General features: G+C 35.8%; 1 protein-coding gene across 4 annotated transcripts in view; it reads right to left on the bottom strand.

The window, feature by feature from the left end:
• The window catches only part of LOC133526242 (protein NDNF-like), a 94444-nt gene that overhangs the window by 53472 nt on the left and 18404 nt on the right, over positions 1-22568 (bottom strand). For all 4 annotated transcript variants that reach the window (XM_061862774.1, XM_061862772.1, XM_061862773.1 and 1 more), the window contains exon 3: positions 9281-9442. In XM_061862774.1, the coding sequence (XP_061718758.1) occupies positions 9281-9442 (162 nt within the window). The remainder of the gene's footprint in view (positions 1-9280; positions 9443-22568) is intronic.

Here is a 22568-nt window from a genome sequence, read left to right on the forward strand (position 1 = left end):
CTGTATGGAACAACCGGTTCTTGCGCCGCCGTCGCACAAACTGACGAATCGCGAGTTTTTTGTTACACTCACACAAATGCACACTAATGGGCACGATAGACCAATGAATGAGCTTGTTTTGTGTATGCTTTATTTCTTAGGGGATAGATCTGTTTGCTTGCAAAATGCGTATTTGTAAACACCGCGGTGTTAGACGTCGATTTTGATACCCGCGTTAATAGCCGCCGTTACCCTAGCACAGGTCCGACGCTGACAGTGGTCACGGGCGTACTGGCGTACTGACGGTATTGCCGCGCAGGGTAACGTTTAGTAGACAAAATGTTGAATTCATAATTATGAATGAAAAATTTAACGCATCGATAAACTGACAAGCAAAATGTTAGAGTTACTTAAAAGCTATTGAATGAAGTAAATTTCATATTGATATTCATCATAGTACTTCTAAAATATCGAAATAAATACAGTTTTAAGCATATTTTCAAAGCAAAAATCTATCGAGAAAAAGATGAGCCATCGTGTTTCTGACAAGCATACGGCTAGTTCAAAGACTGAAGTTATACATACTAGAAAATAATCGATGAAATCCTTGTACAAGCCTGTAAATATCGATTTAAAAATAGCGCATTTTACTATACACCGCGCCTTAATCTGACAAATTCGGACTGATGGTCCGAGATCTCTGGTCCGTGTGATCATTGTGCTCATATATTAATCGCTTCTATTTTACTTGCTGCGAGGCTCTCGTTTCGAATAGTGCAGTGCAGCAGCCAGAGTTGATTACTCTTTAGCACCACCCAGGGGACACGTGCGGGGTATCTAAGGTAATCTTCCCGCGGACGCGAGTAATCATTGCCCCCCGAATCTGACCCACACTAACAAACCAACTAACATAATTATATAAAAGGGCAAGTTGAATAAAAGCTTGTGAAAACCGCATTATTAACACCCCTCTTTTTGCATCGGGTGTTAATAAACGATAAGATGAAAATCCTAACCCTTTAGAGCAGGCGTTTTCAAACTTTTTAAACCAAGGGCCAAACGTCCATGTCCTTTTCAGCAGTTGACACGCAGCCCGCAGGCAATACATTGAGGATTCTTGTATTAGAGTTGTTTTATTTATTTATTTGGCAGTCGAGATAAATGTTACATTAAATAAAATAAATTTATCCAGTTAATTGATTGTACAAAACTAAGCATAGAAACTAAAAAGCAAAATAAATAAAACCCATATTATCAATTATCATGTGTGGAAGTAAAAGGTAATATTATTATTTTTATTATTAAAGTTTATTTTTACTTACAAAGAGACATTATTAACATATGTAATTTACGAGTTAGTCATTAAGTTAGTAATATTTCAGACGCTACAACTCACTAATTTCTACATTTTAATCATGCCGAAACTCAACAGCAAACCAGGAATTGGAACTTGAAATCAATACAGGTTCATTTATAGCAAACAAACGATACGGATTATTGATGGTTTAACTAAAAGCTGGAAATGGAGATGTTTACGGCCCATTATCAAGAACAAAAGACCTTCGCCGGGAAAAATGCGTGGTCATATTTAAAAACACAAACAGTGTAGAAGAATTAGTTGCGCCCTCCGGGGAAATACTTCAAAACGGATTGCTGCAAGCAAATTTATTAAAGGAAGTATTGCAAAATAATCTGATTTTAGTGTTAAGATATGTTTTAATAATATGTATGCTAGTTTTAAGATATTCATTTGTGGGCCATTAGTTTCCCGATATAAAGATATTCATTCATTCATTCACATAAAATATTATTTTAATCTTCGTACTATATATTCAACATTTGTTCCATACAAATTTGTATCAGATTTTATTTCATTTGTGGCATTTATTGATACATAACGTAACTTCATTGTTCTCTAAGAGGTTTTTTATCCAATATCCTTATTCTTATTGTGAAAAAACGGAGGAATAAAAGGGTCTTTTACTGGCTACACATTTTCCGGAAATTCTTCTTTAAGAAAAAATATATTTATTTTTAGATTTACGGCAGTTTAACTGGAGGGCACAATAAATTCTTCCACACTTCCCTGTCCGATGACTAAAGATAATATAGATTTAACCACAGAGAAATAAGTAAGCATAGAGTGCTCACTCCATACATCAGTTTTCTTACCAAAACGCTTATTATTTTCGTACTCGACATCTAGCGTCCAGTAGCGGATTTATGAGTACCGCTACTCGACACTAGATGTCACGAGTTTTGCGACTGACGAAAAGTATATTGCTCGAAATTTTACAACTAATGTTACAAGCAGAAGGAGTTTCAAATATAGTACCGGTTAACCCGGTTACAATATTAGCTGAAAATTGTTGAGCATTAGACATTTCGTTAGTCGCGACATCTATTGTCAAGTAGCAGTACTGATGTACAGAGTGAGCACTCTATGCGTATTTATTTCTCTATGATTTTATTAATATCTCTTTACTTTTGCAGTTAAAACGATCAAACTATCTTGCGCTAAATTAAACTAATCCCAAATAAAGGTACCTACAATGGAGTTGAAATAAATATTTCAGTTCACTTGTGAAAGAAAACAAAAATCCTTTCCTGCAATACCTTGTCTGGATATTCGGACTTCGACCCTTATCAAAAAAGATATGTAAAAGTAATTTCTGAAAACGTCAGGTAAGATTTCAATCCCTAATACAAATAAGACCTTTTATAATATTTCTTCATATCAAGGAAAGTAAAAAAATAAAAGATAATACTTTTTTTATTCACTAACGTTTCCAGTGGAACTAACCGTGCATGTCAGCTGCAGATTGTTTATTTGGACATACTTAAAATTAGTTCAATGAAGATTATTTTGTAACATTTTTTTTTCTTAGTCATGCCTCGAACTTTTTGACAGGCCTTGGTAAGCCTCGCCCTGGTAGCTAGAATTCGTCATAAAAATCTCGGCAACAATGTTTTTATGATTTAAATGGAAACCCTTTCTCAAGAAATATTTAAATTATCCCTACCTGAGAAATAAGGTCCTGTACATCAGAAATGGGAGAGGATTTGTATAATATTCTACTACTACTTCACTGGCTCAATGACCCAAACAGGATCTTGACCTCCACAAGAGAGCGCCACTCTGCCCTATTCTGCGCTACTTCACGCCAGTTGGGTATTCCGAGGGCGGACAAGTCATTAAGGCTGTTGTAGGCTTTGTCACCCTAGTACCCATACCCATAATTAAATAGTCAGATTTTTTTTTACTTTTTTTCTTCAACAAACAGCTATTTATAGATACATAAGCATTACAAAAATAAACTCATTAAGTTTCCTACATTACTAAATAAACTTAACTACCTTAATCTTAACTTTCTTAAAAGCTTAATAGTAATTAAGTTTCCCAACCCATTTAGGTATTCAGATTTCTAGGCCGAATTATACGTAGTACTGGTGAAATAAACTGACCCCCATGCTTATAAACTTGTTTTGCAGGGGGGAGAAGGTTGTCAGTTATCTTATATATCGACGCATCAGGTAAAGCTGTTCCAAAATAACTGATATTGTATCGCTATAAAGTGTATAATTCTATTCCTGTTGGTATAAGAACACTAGAACGAAAGGCTTAAGGAAAAAAAAACTGTACCGTTTACTACTAGAACATTGTTTTTATGACATACATTATTTAATACAGTATTTTAGAATTCATAATTTTTAGATCATTTAATTAAGTAATTTGATATCGACACACATTAATACTTGATTTGAGTTTTTGACATTTGAATGCAATGCTTCTTTTATTTGTATTTTTATTTGTGCTTAATATTCGAATGCTGAAATGCCAGCCAAATATGTACCTAAATAACTGTACAGTTTACTATTATTGGGGGACATTGTTTTTTATGACATTTGTGAATCAATACAACATTTTAAAATTAATATTATTTTAAGATAATTTAATTTAGTAATTTGAAATTGTAATTTTTTTTCTCCATATTTTTTTGTATTACATGATAAATATTTGAATGCTGAAATTCCAGCCGGAAATGTAAAGAACAGAATTTGTACATGAACAGCTTATCAACTCGTGTTTTACCAAATAAATTATTATCGTATCTTATCTCTGCAGCTTACTGTACAAGGTAAATCAAACATTTTCTAATATTTGATAAACACAAACTCAGAGGTTAAACGGCGAAAAAAAAATTACATTTTATTTTTTGTTTAAATATCTATACATATAATAAAGCTGTAGGGGGTCGAAAGTCTGTACATGGAAGATATTCGGAAAAAAGTAGGCTGGGGATACTAAGAATCGTTAACAGAACACGTTCCAACAGTTTTTAGAATTTTTGTCTGTTTGTCTGTTTCTCTGTTTGTCTGTTTATTTGACCTCGCATCACGTGAAAACGGCTGAACGGATTTTGATGCAAACTTTACTAATCTGTCGAGAAAATGCCCGGCCAAGTTATAGGCTATAAAAATTCAACCCCTAGAAGGGGGGGTAGCCACTACACTCGATTGAGTTAAGTTTGCACCTGAATCTTATGGCGCTACTTAGGAAGGAGGTGCAAACTTTTACAACAAATATGTGCTACGAGTATCGAGTACCCTGCTAAAGTAACAGATATGGTGCTGAAATTAAGCCACCGAGGAAGGATTTTGCCAAATTAACTCTAAAGTTAGAAGAGGGGGGTACGGATATCAATTCAATTTCAATTGTGTTGATGTAATAATACAACGAAATTAAACGACAGTAAATTAATTGCCATACATTGCACAGTGCCATCTTTTGGGAAACTGAGTAAAAATTTAGTAATCAAGTAAACGAATAATTTTTAAGAAAAAAAAACCGACTTCAATGAGGTAGACCGGTGAAAGAACGATTATTGTTGATTTTTTATTTCATACAATTAAATTAAAAAGACAGCGTCCTACGCCTAATTATGTAGAAAAGGAGGTAACATGTTTTTTTTTGTCACTGCACCCACCTTGACACATTTCAGATTTGCCCTATGGTTGACTGGTAAGATACCCGCAATAGGGTATTCGACTGTCACTTCTACAAATGTAAATACTTGATTTGTTGATGAAAATACAAAAATCACTATATGTATACCTTTCACATTTGAAGAGTTCCCTCGATTCCTCATGGACCCCATCGTCAGAACTCGAACTTGACAAAAAATTGTCTTGAAAATCTAATTTACTTAACAAACACAGCGAAGAGGACAAATCGCCAAACGTGTACTGTGTATCGTTGAAGAGTTCCATTCTGATCATCATCAGCAGTTCCACTTCATCAAATATAACTTTTTTAAATGTAAATACTAGATTTGTTAAAGAAAATACAAAAATCATTATATGTATGACTTTCATATTTGAAGAGTTCCCTCGATTCTCCTCCTTTTGAAATCTTGAAGTCGGTTAAAAATGAGTTTACTTACATAGTTAAGTAGTGGCAAAATCAACACACATATCAACACGCGTATAACTGCATAATTATTTAAAAAAATATTTTCTCCGTCATGAATTATACCTAATCGTAATTTTATCGTATCCATATTCATACGTATCGCCTCTTTTAAGCACTTAATAATGGCTACGAAGGTGGGTACTATGAAAAAAACTCTGATGTTTGCGGTGTAAATGTCAAACGATTTGGGACTCGCATTTTATACGCGTTAAAATGCCATAAGAACTAAAAACTGAAAATGCCTTCCCGAAAAAAAGCGAACCTTTCACGAAAGTCTCGCAACGCATTGAGGTTACGAAACTATAGCGACGATCGTAATTTTAGGCGTAGCCACAACTACCAGAGACGTTATGCAGGATCGTTCCATCCATTGAAAACCTCATTCGTAGCGTGTACGGAGACCCGAGCCATTCTTGGGTTTGTGAGAGATCCATACTCACGCCCATAGAGAAACGGTCCATGCTCACGCAGAAAAATGAGCAGGCGGAAATCGAAGGTGAACATGCAGTATATAATTCAATTAACACTGTCTTGGATGAAGGCAATGTCACAACATAACTTAGTTGTGCATACATAAACATAACTGTAAACAAAATGTAAATACTCGGCCTCAAGTTTTTGATATCTACGAGTATTCTCCTTTCCTCTAATCCTACTTCTAACTAATAGGTATTACACCTAAATTCGATAGTGTTCGGAAGTATGGAGTTCTATGGGTATATTTCTTACCTTTTCATGCTTAGACTGATTGGTCTGGAGCACCGATTTGGATGATATTTTCCATGGACATGATTTCGATAGGTACAGTTAAGGACGTAAAAAAAATACAAAAGTGGAACTGTATTGTCCGATATACATCTACTACTCTATGTCGTTTAAATCACGTCAAAAATTTGAATAAGGACGAATTTGAAAAAAATAACAATTGATTTTGGAGTGTAGTTTTATTAAGTGGTACCTAATTGTAAAATATTTTATCTAGACTACAGTCCTCTAGCGTATCCATCTGTCAACTTTACTTCAAGTTCCACCTCCAGGGGAGCGGCAGAGAAATTAGCGGTGAATGAGCCGGTTACTGACACAGACCGAATACCACGCGGGCGGAGCCGCGGGCACAGCTAGTTTATAATAAAGGCACAGCTTCCCAATTCAATAGAGTAGCAAATATTAACCTAGATACATACAATTAATTCTAACACGTATGACATAACATAAATACAATTCAAAGTGACTTTAATTGACATATATTGCATGAAATGAAATGTCATCTAATAACATACCTATTTTAATATATATATATATGACTGCTTTTTCAATATTTGGCACCCAAGTTTGCTTATACATTCACCTTTCGTCCTTTATTAATGTTAGCTTTACTACGTATATTTATGTATTCAATACAACAAAAACGAAAGTTATTTAAATTTATCGTATAAGTTTATTATTATGAGGGATTTAGTACTAAAGTTTTCAAGCATTGAAGCTGGTAATAAGTCTCATCAAACCTAAACCTAAAATAATTTTAAACAAGTGTATTTAGCATCAGTTTTACAATTTTACTATCACAATATTTAGAGAAGCTTTTTCTATATTAATTATTTTAAACAGGGTAAATTAAAATTTCATTAAGTTTGTAGGTTCAACCTGAGCTACCACTTTATTCAATTTGCCTAAATAATTTGTTAGTTATAATATTTTATTTATAACTTACAAATTATAACCGACTACCAAAAGAAGTCTTCGGATTTACAGTTATTTAAAGTGTAGGTACCATTGATGTTAGGTTTCTAATTTTCCCGGTTTCCGGTATTCCGGTTTAACTTGTCTTTCCGTCACAGTTTTTGGCCGAGGTACGGTCACGTCTGAAGATATCGATACGGACAAAGTGCCAGAAATATGTATACACTACCCTAATATATGGGCCATAAAGTCGTGTATACATATTTTTGGCACTTCGATCATGTCGATGTTTTCAGACGTGACTGTACTCACGCCGGATTAGGGACCGTGCGCGTTGGAGGATCTGGCATCTTGTGGCCTGAACCGTAAACATAAACTGTACATTGACACTTCACGCGAAAGCAAGTGCTGCCCTCTACAATTCATGTAAGTTTTCTTATGCATTGTAGGGCCTGACATCTTGTGGGCACCATATGAAGCTTAGGATTGATATTTACAGTTCGTGCCAATAAACAGGGGGCGCCTGTGCTGCCCTCTACAGTTCATTGTACATTCCTTATCCATCCATATACCACAAATACAACAATAAATGTCGGACGTGGCAGGGTGTATCCTTTAAATCCAGAAAGGTCCAGACTTGTGGCACCTCTGAATTTATAGTAGACATTAATTTCATACTTAGCTCTCGCCTAGGGGATTAAATCTATAAATGTACTATCGTATAATTTTATAAAAACATTAGTAAGGCTTAAAGCATTCCGGTGGTTAGTTTGCTTTATTGATCAGAATGATTGTGGCGGCCCGATTCGAACTTTAAGATATGTCAAAAATTTCTTTAAGGTTGGATTGGATAATAATACGCTGGTGACGTCTGCTATCCATTTGAATAATTCCTTAATGACATGGCCGAAACGCTAGTAACCGCTTTCGGACCCCGCAGGCCTTAGCCTTAGGTCTCGATGTCAAAAGGTACATACATTGTAATTGGCGCCGGCCCGATATTTAAATTTAGATTTTAAAATTATTTCTTTTCTTACCTTTGGACTTCTCCGGCAGGCAAAATATCCTAAACAGTTTGGTTATCTGCGAGTTGCCATTGCGCACTTACAGGCTGAGTTACTACTGTCACTAGCACTACCGAAGGTCATGCCATCCATATATCCCTGTATATTACCAGAAGAATTTAGTTATAGGGTCTGGTTAACAGCTGGTACTGTTCTCTCACCTTTGTAACTATAGCTCGGTGATCCGGGATATGTACAACACCAATAGGATTTGTCTGGATATTAGATCTATATTAAATATTACTCTGTGACATTGACATGTTTGTTTTAAGTACTATTGTACCTATTATTAAGACATTTTGACCTATAACTTTGGCGTTATTAATAAAGTTTTGTATTTGTATTTGTATTATACGAATCAGGGTAACCAGCTACAGTATCCTCTCTTACCTTTGAAGTTCTCACGCGGGCAAAGTACATACAGTCTGGTTATCTGTGGGTAGCCACTGTGCACTTGAAGGTCGTATCACTACTGTGGGTGATGCCATCCCCACACCTCCCTATGCTACCAATAGGATTTTCTGTTTTTTTTTTTTACGGGTACGGGTTAACAGCCACATTATTCTCTGTTACCTTTGAAGTTCTCCCGGAGGTAATATATAGACAGTTTGGTTATCTGTAGATCTACAGATAACCAAACTGTCTATATATGTAGATAGCCACTGTGCACTTCAAGGCCGTGTCACTACCGTGGGTGATGTCAGCCCTGCACCTCCTATATGCAATACCAATAGGATATGTCTGGGCATTATACGAGTATGGGTTACCGGCTACATTATTCTCTCTTACCTCTGAAGTTCTCCCGCAGGCAAAGTAAAGGCAGTTAAAGGTCGTCGTGGGTGATGCCAGCTCTACACCTGCCATATGCAGTTCCAATAGGATTTATCTGGGCATTATACGAGTATGGGTTACCAGCTACATTATTCTCTCTTACCTCTGAAGTTCTCTCGCAGGCAAAGTAAAGGCAGTTAAAGGTCGTCGTGGGTGATCAGATGCCAGCTCTACACCTGCCATATGCAGTTCCAATAGGATTTATCTGGGCATTATACGAGTATGGGTTAGCAGGTACATTATTTTCTCTTACCTTTGAAGTTCTCCCGGAGGTAATGTATAGACAGTTTGATTATCTGTGGGAAGCCACTGTGCACTTGAAGGCCGTGTCACTACCGTGGGTGATGCCAGTCCTGCGCCTCCCGTGTGCAATACCAGTAGGGTTGCCAACCGCGCTGTGAATATACTGAAGTTTCTGGAACAAATTAATATTGATAATGTGGTTGGATTATATTATAAGATAAAAATAAAGTTTTTAGTATTTATTTTTCAATATAATACCAGAGTCAGTTTCTTAGAAAGATAATTCACTATTTATTACCGTTATGTGAAAATTTAATTTTGGTTGGATGTTCATATCCGACGTTATGGATTTCGTGTCGAGATTATTTACAGTATACTTATGTACAGTTAATTTAACTATAATGTGACACCCAAATTAAACAATAACGTGCAATTTGATTAGGCCAATAACACTGAAATAAATGTTTGTGAAAAATATTAGAGTCAGACCAAGCTAAGTTGGCAGCGATTTTGAAAGCCCAGCCTGTGCAAGTGCTAAGTAAACGCCATAGTTTCATAGAAGTTTGACGTTTAAAATAACGCTTGCACTATCTGAGCTGTCAAAATCGCTGCCAACTTATCTTAGTCTGACTCTATTGGTGCGTTGTTTCATCTGTTACCATTGATGCTGATTGTACCAATTCCTGGTTTTACTCAGTAGCATCTAATTCTTACTCATAATGTAAAAGTTCTCACATTAAAAAATTGGTATGTACCTAACTACTAAGAATTGCTCGTAAGAACTAAGAACCTATTGAAGTCAGACTGCTTTTAAAACTTCCTAACATAGTTTTCGCCATTGAAACCAGACGTCTACATTTTCTCCTGTCAATCATATTGATTTCACAAGTGCGATATCTTTATACATTATTTATGAAGCGACGAAGCGGTAGATAACGACAATAATTCTGTCGACGGAAAAATCATCGTTAGGCTGAGTACATACAAAAGGATAGAAATATTAGATGTAAAGGATTTCCGAGTATTCATTTAGTTTAATGTTTGACAAGTGGCTGATAAATTTGCTGCGGGGTATTTAGAAAATCGAACATTGAAAAGAGAGAGTACGATACAGAAGAAAATTCAACCTGAGAAATAAAATATTTATGTAGTCATAGAAAACTGGAAAGTAAACTGTTGTAAGCTAATTAGCTTACAAGGTTAAGCGTACTATGTAAAAATTATCTTTGGATATGTTATCTTTTCTGCAGTATCAACTGCTTGAAGCACTCAGCAAGCATAGCTTCTTCTAAAACAACCGCTATTTTAAATTTGTGTCCATAAAGCTTCGTAAGTACATTTTAGTGGAGACCGATAGACTGAGATGTCTGTGTATAGCAGAAGTATGGTGTATTTTATAAATGTATATTATAAACATTTATATAAATAAGTACTAAAAATCTGCTGACTGTAGTACGTACCAAAAAATCAATGGTCTGTTAGTCAGTATGTAACCATATTTTCATAAAATGTCCAAATGATAGAAGGAGTAAGCAACAAACACTTACATAAAACTATAAAAAACTATTTTGATTTAAATGATTTTTTGTCGATGTTTTTGATAAAATCATGAGATTAAAATAAAATGTTCTTACGAGTAGTAAGAGAAAGCCAACTAAATATCATCGTTGAAAAAAATTTTTGGAATGACTTCTTGAAAACGCATCCATGTAGAAAAAAACCGGCCAAGAGCATGTCGGGCTACGCTCAGTGTAGGGTTCCGTAGTTACTCTTCCGTCACAATAAGCTAAACTGGAGCTTAAAGTATAGTAAATTGTTAACCAAGGGATGAAACGGTACCTTTCACGCGAGTTAAACAAATAGGCAAATTTGCATAATCAGTACCTAATTAGGTAAAGTAAGTCTTTTTACTATGAAGGGGGAACTTTTTGCTATAACTCAAAAACAGCTAAACTGAGCATGTCCGCTATAGTTTTCATATAATGTCTTTCTTAAGCTCTACTTCCACGATTTTTTTCATAATTTTTGGACCTATGGTTCAAAAGTTAGAGGGGGGGACACAATTTTTTTTTCTTTCGGGGCGATTATCTCCGAATATATTCACAGTATCAAAAAATGTTTGTTGAAGACCCCTAAAGTTTTGAAAGACCTTTCCAACGATACCCCACACTGTAGGGTTGAAGCAAAAAAAAAATCACCCCCACTTTACGTGTAGGCGAGGTACCCTCAAAAAAATTAAATTTTTAGATTTTATTGTACGACTTTGTCGGCTTTATTGATTTATATATCCATGCCGAATTTCAGCTTTCCAGCACTAACGACCACGGAGCAAAGCCTCGGACAGACAGACGGACATGGCGAAACTATAAGGGTTCCTAGTTGACTACGGAACCCTAAAAAAGAATAACAACTGGTGTGTACCTAGCTTTAAATGAAAGAAATGCGGACCACAAAGTCAATCTACATACAAAATTGAAACAAATTTTAACTAAGTTTCATTTCGCCACATTTGCGTCAGGCAGAAAAGACCCGGATCGTGTTTTAGGGACGTGACGGATTTCCTGCAAAATACAGAACAAAAGGCTTTCTTTTGTCCCGGTTTTAATTGCAAATGAGGAAGCCTTTTCTGGGATGTGTGAATAAAATATGATAATTCCATAGACTACATCTTACAGACTCCTTATTATGAAATCTTTACGAAAATAGAGTGGGACCAAGCAAACTCTGCATGAAATTTGCAAAAAAATAGTGTCATCATTGTCAAATTTTTATTTAAAAATTCTTTATTGCTTTGCCGTCATGCTCATTTAATTAATACATTATGTGTAACAAATTGAGGATGGTAGGTACAGGACACCCTGAAAGGGCACTCAATATTTCTTAAGTCTAGGTAGGTAGGTACACGCATTTTATACTTATGGCAACGATATCTATATTCTTATTTTGCTGTAATAAGCTGGTAAAGAATCTTTTGATTGTTCAAAAACAGATGAGAAAGTTGCATTTAATCCACATATATGGCAAAGTAATCTCATGCAATTTTTCGGTTGTTTCCTCATGTTAGTTGGTAGAATTGACTTTTAAATTATGTTTTTTTATATACTACATCGGTGGCAAATAAGCATACGGTCCGCCTGATGGTAAGCAGTCTCCGTAGCCTATGTACGCCTGCAGCTCCAGAGGAGTTACATGCGCGTTGCCGACCCTAAAACTCCGCACCCTCATTGACCTCTGGCAACCTTACTCACCGACAGGAACACAACACTATGAGTAGGGCGATGATTATGAATGATAAATATTTAAAACCTTCATTTGGATTTGATTTGGTTTGATTTCGTTTGATATTTTACAGTTAAAGTTTTCATCGCGTTGGTATGGTGAAACGTTTTACTGTGTATTCATTTCTTTGTATTATTAGTACATATTTATTATTTTTTTTTTACATGTGTTGGTTAAACTAAAGAATTTGAATTGAATTTTATTGTACGGCGCATCCATCCGGTAAGTGATCCGTCGATTAATAAACACAGCGGCATGCTCTTTTGAGTTGTTTCCAATACGAAGCAGATTTTATTTATAAGGAGGTCGGATTAATGAAATATAACACTACAAAGCTTTTAATTATGTAGCAAATATTAGTGACACTAAAATAAAGGCTAATTCGTGAGACGTGAAGGTGCTCTCACATTTGTGTTATAAAGTTATGAAATATTTGTTGGATATGATCCGATTGTAATACGTTTTACCAATTTGGGAGCACCTTGAGCAAGATCAAGTATGCGCATCCAGTAACTTACAGGCAATTGTTGTCACTTCTTAGAACAAATAATATGCTTTAGAGTTAGAGTATGTAATAATTATGGCAATGTATATTAGAGGAAGTGTAAATATACCTTATGACCATTATACCAATAATAACATAATATATGCCGTTAATTAGGTATTACGGTAGTTTGCCATTTATTACGTTATTCAAAATAACGATATATGAAACTATAATATATGAAAAGCAATTATAAAAAAATGTAGTGCACCCATTTGACGAGCATAGATATTTGTTGCTGATTCCTGAGTCATGGATGTTTTCTAGTTCTTGGCTTACCGTGGGACCTAGTCGATTTGTGTAAGAATGTCCCTATAATATTTATTTATCTATTTGAAAGTATGGTCATCATTGTATTTCATATAATATGAATATTTTTTGAGTCAGTAAAGTTTTAATAATTTTGCTTAGTAGGTTTGAAAGAATAATTATACTATTTTTAGCGTTTGTTAGTGTAAATAAAAAGTGCAATTATCTACATCTAAACTTCTGACACCGAATTATTATTTTGTGAAATGATTTTGTAAAGTTTGATTACTTTCCAGTTTTTGTTTTAATTAAGCTTGAACATAGTTTACTTAATTGCCTGATTATTAATGGATAGAAAAGTTTGTCAAATTATTTCAGTCTTCTACTTAGCGTTATCCCGGCCTTTGCCAGGGTTCGCTTTCCTCCACTTTGCCCGATCCTGGGAGAACTCTCGTGTGTACGACAGAAGATATGGCCGTCGCGCGGATTTTTAATTTTTATATCAAATTTCATTACTATTGCAAAATTAAACTAATACTATTTTTTTTGAGTAATCATTGAAATAATGAGAAAAATGCAAACAATTTTTTTTAAACGTAAATATTTATTTTAACGAGCCGAATTTGTCCTTTTTCAGTTGTCACAATTCCAAGTTAGAGTTGGGCGGGACTCGCGGAATGATGGCCGCTTTCGGATGAAAGAAGCCCCTGGAGTCCGTTGGCTCGTTGGGTGGACGATATTCGGAAGATTGCGGGTCACTTCTGGATGAGATTAGCTCAGGACCGGGACAAGTGGCGTACTAAAAGTGAGGCCTATGTTTAACAGTGGGCGATAAAGGGCTGATATTATGATGATGAATTCCAAGTAGGTACTAACCGTCTTGGTATGCCAAAACATTTCGAGAAACCAGAGGGGTTTTTCCAAGACTCGGTCTCGCCGCATAAAGCAGAGACGTTTTCCAGATAGATTTTCGTACATTGATCCGCCTGTATACGCACTATCTCTTTTGTACGTGCATATTAATATTAGTATCCCGCACATGCTGCCGGTTGTCATAGACCGCGGGCCAGGAGCATATTTCGTCAGTCATCGCCTCCCGGCTGATACTTTGTCAGATGATAGTTTAGATGCTGTTTTAAAGTAGGTAATAAAACCGTCAGCCGGTTGTATCGCGGTGGAATGACCGTCAACTGTAAAATGAACATGTAAAAATATGCGCCTTACCACTTTATGTGCGGCAAGGTATGCGTAATGTGTAAATTGTGTAATTTGTTGATGGCTTTTCAGGCGTTTACGCCTGTTGAAATGCTACATGCAAAGTTTATTATTGCTATCATAAAAGGTATAGCGCTTATTTTTTACATGTTCATGCGACCAGCTGATGTTCTTACCACCACGATAATATATAACCGGCTGAGGATTTTTTTAATTAACAACTGCATCTGAATTATCATTTGACAAAGTATTAAACGGGACGCGATGACCTTTTTTTCGTTTTACTTGTTCGGTGGCTGCCATTTCTCAACCCACCAACGGAGCGGCAGCTGACGTCCACGAGGGTTCATCATACCTAGCCGTTAACCACTACACGAGTTTTCAGCCGGAAGGCGATTGGCCATGGAAATTGTTCCTGGCTCGCGGTCCATCAATGTGACTGTGTGAGTTTGACAGCAATATAATTATGCGCGTGCAATAGAGATAGCAACAGGCGGTTCAATGTACGAAAATCTGCCAGGAAAGCATCTCTTCTTTAGTCTTGTGCGTAACAGTGAATGTCATTATTTTAGCAATAAATGATAATATGACCACACGCGACTTTAATCCTTCAACAAACGATGCCGTACAACGTTCGTCATTCGCCACGCGTCGTATTTGACCCTCGTCAGCAGCCTGCTTATCGCTTTATCCCGTAATACCGCTTTTGTTGAGATTTTATTTACCTCGATAGATGTGTCTGGTGACTGTTAGGTTTTTTGATACTACGTCAATGGCAAACAAGCATATGGCCCTGCTGATAGTAAGCAGTCTCCGTAGCCTATGGACACCTGCAATTCCAGAGGAGTTACATGCATTACATGCGTGTTGCCGACCTAAACACTCCGCACCCTCTTTGAGCTCTGGCAATCTTACTCTTTAAACTTCGGTCAACAGATAAATCAACAATGCTATTTCATTATTTATTGCTACTGATATATTTTATGTTTATTTAATTAGTATGCAAAAATTTTACTTACTAAACATCAGTAATTTAGGTAATATATATAGGTAATCTATGGGTAAAGTGAAATACTAACGTCCCAAGCACCTGGACTCTCTAGTAATATCATAAATATATATTAAAATTTTAGTGCACAATAAAAATAACGGAAATTACGTAGGTATTTAATAAAGTTCTCCGACCACCCAGTCAGAAGTTAAATACCAGTTTAATTATTATTAATGCCAGATATGATATATGTGTGAAATAAATTACTCTAAGAAATTACTACTCTAAACGCCAAATGACACCGAATGCGTAATGCAATACGCCAGGGGTCGGCAAAGTCGCTCAAAATATTAACACTTGGCGTTCACAGGCCGAGAAAACAACGTTCGCGGCTCTTTGAGGTTCCTTAAACCAGTCATTTCTACTGCGGTTGACTCTTATTAATACTTTGCCGACCCCTGCACTACGCTGAGCCGCCTGTTTACAATCGTTATGTATGAAATTATACGTCTGGAGTCACATACATAGATTGCGATGTTACAACTAATCATTTACAGCATGTATTGGCCTTTCCTATTACTCGTTTTTGCCAAAGTTAAGCATTATTCACGATCAGCACGTCACATTATACCTTTATTTTTTTTTATAAAGTTATTTATAAACCGTACTTTAAGACTCATATAGTTAGTTATTAATCGTTTGTCACCATTTTAACTGATGTATTTGTAAGAAAGGGTAAAACATAAAATAACGAATTAAGGTTTGTTCTTCTTCTTCCCAGCGTTTGTCCAGGCTTATTGCCACGGCTTGTGGGAGCCTGGGGTCCGCTTGGCTACTAATCCCGAGGATTGGCGTAGGCACCAGTTTTTACGATACGGACCTTATGTATGATAATATATCGTACATAAGTTCCGTAAAACACATTGGTACGAGCCGGGGTTTGAATCCGCGACCTCCGGATTGAAAGTCGCAGACTCTTACCACCAGGCTACCAACGTGACTCGAATCAAGGTTTGTTAATAAGGGCAAAGATAATTTGAAATAGAAGTGGATTGTCGCTCGAAACCTTTGGCCTATGCTCGTGTAGATGGCGCTTTTTGATATTCAACACATATCAGTGAAAGAATAAGGATCAAAGCCAAATGGTGTTCTAAAAGTTTTAAATATGTGTGGAAAGATGGCAGTAAATTTACTGTAGCTACAAAGATTACTTTGACAATCCACCTCTGTTTCAAATTGTCTTTCATATAAAGGGGGTTATTTATTTATTTATTTTAAGCTTTATTACACATCAAAAAATAATGCCTCACAGCATTATGTACATTTCATTCTATGCATTTAATTTCTAAGCTTCTAGAAGAAGGAGATTATAGCACTGCACTGCATTCGTGAATTTGGGAAGTTCCAAGGATCTGGATTTACATATATTGCAGCTGCATGGTTTTGTACTCGCTTTGTGGAATAACTTTAATATTTTGGGATGTGCATTCAAATAGAAAGCAGCTAAAATGCTCACAAAATAATTTATGTGATCTCATTGCGAATATTTCAGTAGGAATCTGCTTGGCGGTTTCTTAACCCATTTTACTGCTATTTTTTTTTACAATACCTACTTGCTCTTACTACTAATATTACTTATGAAATCGATGGTCCTGGGTTTGAATCCTGGTAAGGGTATTTATTTGTGTGATTAGCACAGATTCATCCTGAGTCATGGTTGTTTTCTATGTATTTAAATATTTATATATACCAATTGTAAGTTTCTGTTTGGCCCAATGGTTGACTGGTAGAGAATGCCTTAAGGCATTAATTCCACGATTTGTACTTTCTTATATTTTGCAATAAAAGTATAATAAATACTAAATAAATAAATATTATTATGCATTATCGTTACCTACCACACCCACCCACAATACAAGCCTTTTTAGAGTGTCCTTTAATAATTATTTATTTATTTACTTCAATTTTATTATGATTTTTTTTTTAGACCACGTCTGTGGCAAACAAGCATATGGCCTGCCTGATGGTAAGCAGTAACCGTAGCCTATGGACGCCTGCAACTCCAGAGGAGTTACATACGCGTTGCCGACCCTTTAAAAACCTGTACACTTATTTTTTGAAGAACTCCAAACGTATTAATTACGGGTCGTCTTTTTTTATATGCATTGATGATATAGACGGCAAACGATCAGACGAATCGCCTGATGGGAAGCAATTATCGCCACTCATGGATACTCATGGAACCCCAGACCGGCAAGCATAACTTGCGTTCTCGTGCGCGAGTCCATACTAGAAGTCGCGCCAGATGTACGAGATGTACGAGAACGCAACTCATGCTAGCAGGTCAGTGGGGTACCTTCTTTCTTGGAGGTTTGACGGTCGTATCGATCCGAAAATACTGCGTCAATCAATAAATTCTGGATATTTTTCGTATGATATCGACTTTTGTACAATTGTTTTATAAAATCTCTTTTTCAATTATTTCGAAATCTATGAATACTTTTTTCGACACTCCTTTATTTAACTTTAAAGCCTGCAGTAAAAAAAGCATATTTATACTAACTATACTATATGTCAATTACGAAATAAAGGAGGAAAATGGCTTTATCAGTTAAGAGACATGAAAACTTCCATAAAAAACATTCATATAAATAGCTCTAGCTTCTATAGTCCGAGGACCGTGCAGGTAAATTTCATGTTCGTTATTTAACGCAATGTCCCTAATAATTCTAACGCAGGTCCCTAACACGTTGCGAACACGTAATTTAATGGTTCCTTAGTGACCTTTTTAATATGAAACCGTAGAAGCTATATTAATGTTTCTTACGTCAATCGATGTCTCTTAATTGTCCGCGTCTAGTATGAATTATCTGAAATACTTTTTTGGCCTCAAACCCTAAGCTGTTAAATAAGCTTAGGGTTTGAGGCCAAAAAAATATAATTATAAAATATATCACTAGAGACATAATAATATAAATTTAAAAACATGGCTACTATTAGATGCCGTATAGTAAAAAGTAAAAATCAATAAACGGAAGTACTAAATCGAGTGGGATAATTTTATGGGGATTCGAAAATAACTTTTAGGTTTCTTTGATAATGTTTTCACTTTGAGGGCCCATTAAGGATCTTTAACCATTTAAAGTTGGCCAGCCACCATTTCTGACTAAAGGTGTCGTGTTATCTTTTTTTATAAACTTTGCTTAATTTCATTCCGAAGGAAACCCTTTTTCCAACCATTGTGTCTTTTCAGAAATCCTCTACATTGCACGTTCATCAATATTTGATGATGTTGTCCTGCGTCTAGTTAGCTCCTGGACTATAACTAATAGGCCGTAAGGTAGTCTGAATAATGTAAATACTTCCTTTGACGGAATTTTTATATTATTAACTATAAAACGATGTAAGTAGAACTATAAAACGATGATTGCTAATTTTATAGGTACTATAAGCGTAAAAATTAAGGATAATGCGTAATGACGACCGTTTTATATACGTTTTTTTTGTGTCTCAGACTCGACATTTAAATAATAAAATAAAACTATTATTAAAGGGTAAAGTTATGGGTAAAATCATAAGAGGTATTTAGGCAGAAACATGTATTTTATATTATAACCTTTTATCGCAAGGTTTTATTTAACTTGCAATGTAACTATGAATGATTGTAAGGGTCAAATTTTGCAAGATAAATTTGACCCACATCCCGGTTTCCTATGAAACTGAAAATTGGCACACATATATGTAAGTCGGGTGACTCTGATGATGAAGACAGGAGGTAGCCATAGGAATTATGTGATAAAACAACGCAACCTAATTGTGTTTACGGTTTTTAGAATTGTATCGATGGGTATTAGTTGCCTGAGGAAAAAAAAGTTCAGTCAGCGATAAAAGCTTGTACCAATATAGTATTTTATGCATCAGTTGTATAAGAAGGGTCAAAAAAGGCGAGTGGCGTGAGTTACAATGTGAGCCGGAGCCGAAGGCGTAGGCGAACATTGTAAAGGAATACGCCACGAGAATTTTTTGACCTACTTATACAACGTTGCATACAATATTTTTCCTACGAGTCAACAAAAATAAATCTTAATTTAGGTAAACAAATTACAGCAAAAGTATATAGCCAAGACGCGCGAGCATACCTTGTTACGCGCCCGGCCCGCCCCGGGCCGCGGCCGGCCGGTCGGCGACACCTCCTCGTAACTTATGAGGCCCTGGTACTTGCTACTTGCTAAATTAATTTTTTGGACAGTTTTTTCTCAATTTTGGCCACCGTAGCCTACGGAGACTAACAAGCAACGCTAAGCGGTCTTCGTAGTCTATGGGTGTTGCTATATTACGGGTGTCACATGCGTGTTTCTGACTTATGAAGTAATTATTTTTACTGAGCAACCAAATGAATATTTTGTAAGTTGGCATCAATGGACTTAGTTTAAAACCGTATTCGTTTTGGTTTTGTTAGGTTGGTAGCCATTAATCGCAGTAACGTTATAGCGTATAAAAGCACAAGAGCTTTTATGAGGAATAGACAATATAGACTTTTCTTGAAACCTTTTATGTATGTTCTTATATTCGTGTTAATGAATGCATAAATGACAGATAACAGTAGAGGAGTAGGAAAATGAAATTTTCTCATTCGTTTTTGAACAATCAAGAGGGCCCTTAACAGTGGTGTGGTGAAAATATATTTACACTCCGCTAAAATAGTGTTTATTTTATTTCATTTTATTTTATTTAGATATTACGACTGTCTAGAACTAAGCGACCTGTTCACTCGAAACTCAAACACGCGTACAAGAGGACTACCATAAACTAGTAACAACAAAGAATATCGGCAAAAACTTAATTGCAAACCGAATAGTGAAGGCTTGGAACAAGTCGAGAAACTTGAAATTGAACTACAACTGAGAATTAATTTAAAAATAGGCTTGACAAAATATCTAAACAGTAAAATCGTGCTAAGTGAACTCTGATTTAGACGTACCAGCATCAGCTGCCTGTCTAAAATGTAAAATAATAATAATTAAGATATAAGGTCGAATACCGCACCTAAAACGCAAACTTGTTAATATGATTACTGAAAACAACTCTCGAACGTTTGAAAGGCCTCTAAGGAGTAAATCGTTTAAATTTATTATTATTGCGGCATAAAAACGAGATTTATGGGATTATGGGTACGGTAACACGAGACCGTGTTGAGTTCAGTCTTTAAGTTTAACTCGTGCTAAACGCCAATTTTTAAGGTCAAGTTTATTCAAAGTTGCTTGTAATAAATCAAAAGTGCCCCAAAAAGGTTCAGATTTAAGAATGGCAGAGAGAATACACTAAGGCAAGAGCGGCTAGCGCTTACATGATTAATTAAACACCTGAGATAACAAGACAACGAGATGGAGAAGGGTTGGGTCAGCTAAAACTTTTCCGTCTTTTCTACGATCCTGACTGCAAACCCTACACTCCCGTTCTAACTACTGGGTGCTGCAATGTCTCGGGCAGGCTGCGGGTGCCTGCGGCGGGGTGACAGAGGTTGCTGCTTCATGAGCTGGCTTGCGTGCATACTTCGTGTGAATTAGCATCAGAGGATTCAGAGGTCGGTGCGAGGCGGCGCAGCTTACTCCACTGACTTGCTGCCGCTTAGGCTGAATCTCAACATCGCCTCCCATTTGTAGTCGCATCTCCCTAGCCTTTGCAGCAGAATATGATATCTGGAGCTATCCCTTAAACTGAACTGAACTGAAGAAAAAAGTTCACATTTAAGAAATCTGTACGTACTCTGAACAGATGAACACATGTTTAAATTTTAAATACTAACTTTAGCGACACAAAATCTCATATCAGCAATTAAAAACAGCCCTGCGTGCAAAAAGTGCTCATGGTATGGCACCCAAATTGTATAATAAATTGCCCAATTCAATAAGAGAATCTGAAATGCCTGTATTTAGGAAACATTTATTGGACTTTTTAGTACAAAATGCTTTTTACTCTTAAAATGAATATTTTGACCATATTCCGCATAGTTATTAAATTTAGTATAATGTAGTATACATTAGATTAGTTTTATTTATGAATATAAGATTTGTATGCCCGTTAGCTGGCTGAATACACTGTTCTTTGAAATGTATTTAATAACATCAACTTGACTGTATTCTAACAAATAAATGATTTGATTTTTGATTTGACTTGATTTAGCTTTGTGTTGTATTAAGACTGCCTTTTGTATGATAAGTTTTCTTTCGTGCAATAAAAATTAAATAAATTAAATTTTAAAGTTGCCGGAATTTCGTCGAGGGTCTACAGTACAGTATAGTACTTACCCACTCAAAAAAAGAGGCAGGTTGCTAGTTACTGACGGGCACACTGACAGATTTATAAGCACAGAGATCAGAAAGGGTGTGCTTTCAAATAAAATAGAGCGAATAGAAGTGTTGAATGTAGAACTTATACCAGCTTGGATTGAATCGCGGCGGCTAAATTCGTGCGACTTAAATTTCGCGTAATCGAAGAACTTGGCCTTAACGAGGTAGTAAGGTGACTTACGCCCTTTATGCGTAAACATACGGTCATTTAGTAATAATGCGAGCTTATTGATCCTTCGAACCTTGGAACAAAGGATACTAAAAAGAAAACACAAATTGAACTGTCAATTAATCATAATTATAATAACTCTCCTCTCAGTGTTTGTGTGTGAAGTAACGTGCTTTGAAACATTGTTTTCCTTCGGTACCAAATAATAAATAGTTATTTTAAGAAAAAAAAAACTAGATGCTGTTATAAAAGTAGTGTATTATGTATGTCTGTTATTAAACTCATATTTTCACTAATGCCCTGTAAAATACCTATTTATTTCTTATGCAATAAATATAAATAAGAAGCACTTGAAAAATAGTCCATTGTGCAACGAGGGGGGTAAGTGAAATTTTGGATACGACGGTGGTGTCAAAAATTGTTACCATTTTTTAGGTTGCGTTTAGAATTCGACATTTTTTTTATATCGAGTAAAAGACAATAAGTCAGGTTTTAAATCGA

This window comes from Cydia pomonella, chromosome 16, assembly GCF_033807575.1.
Source record: "Cydia pomonella isolate Wapato2018A chromosome 16, ilCydPomo1, whole genome shotgun sequence".
NCBI lineage: Eukaryota > Metazoa > Arthropoda > Insecta > Lepidoptera > Tortricidae > Cydia > Cydia pomonella.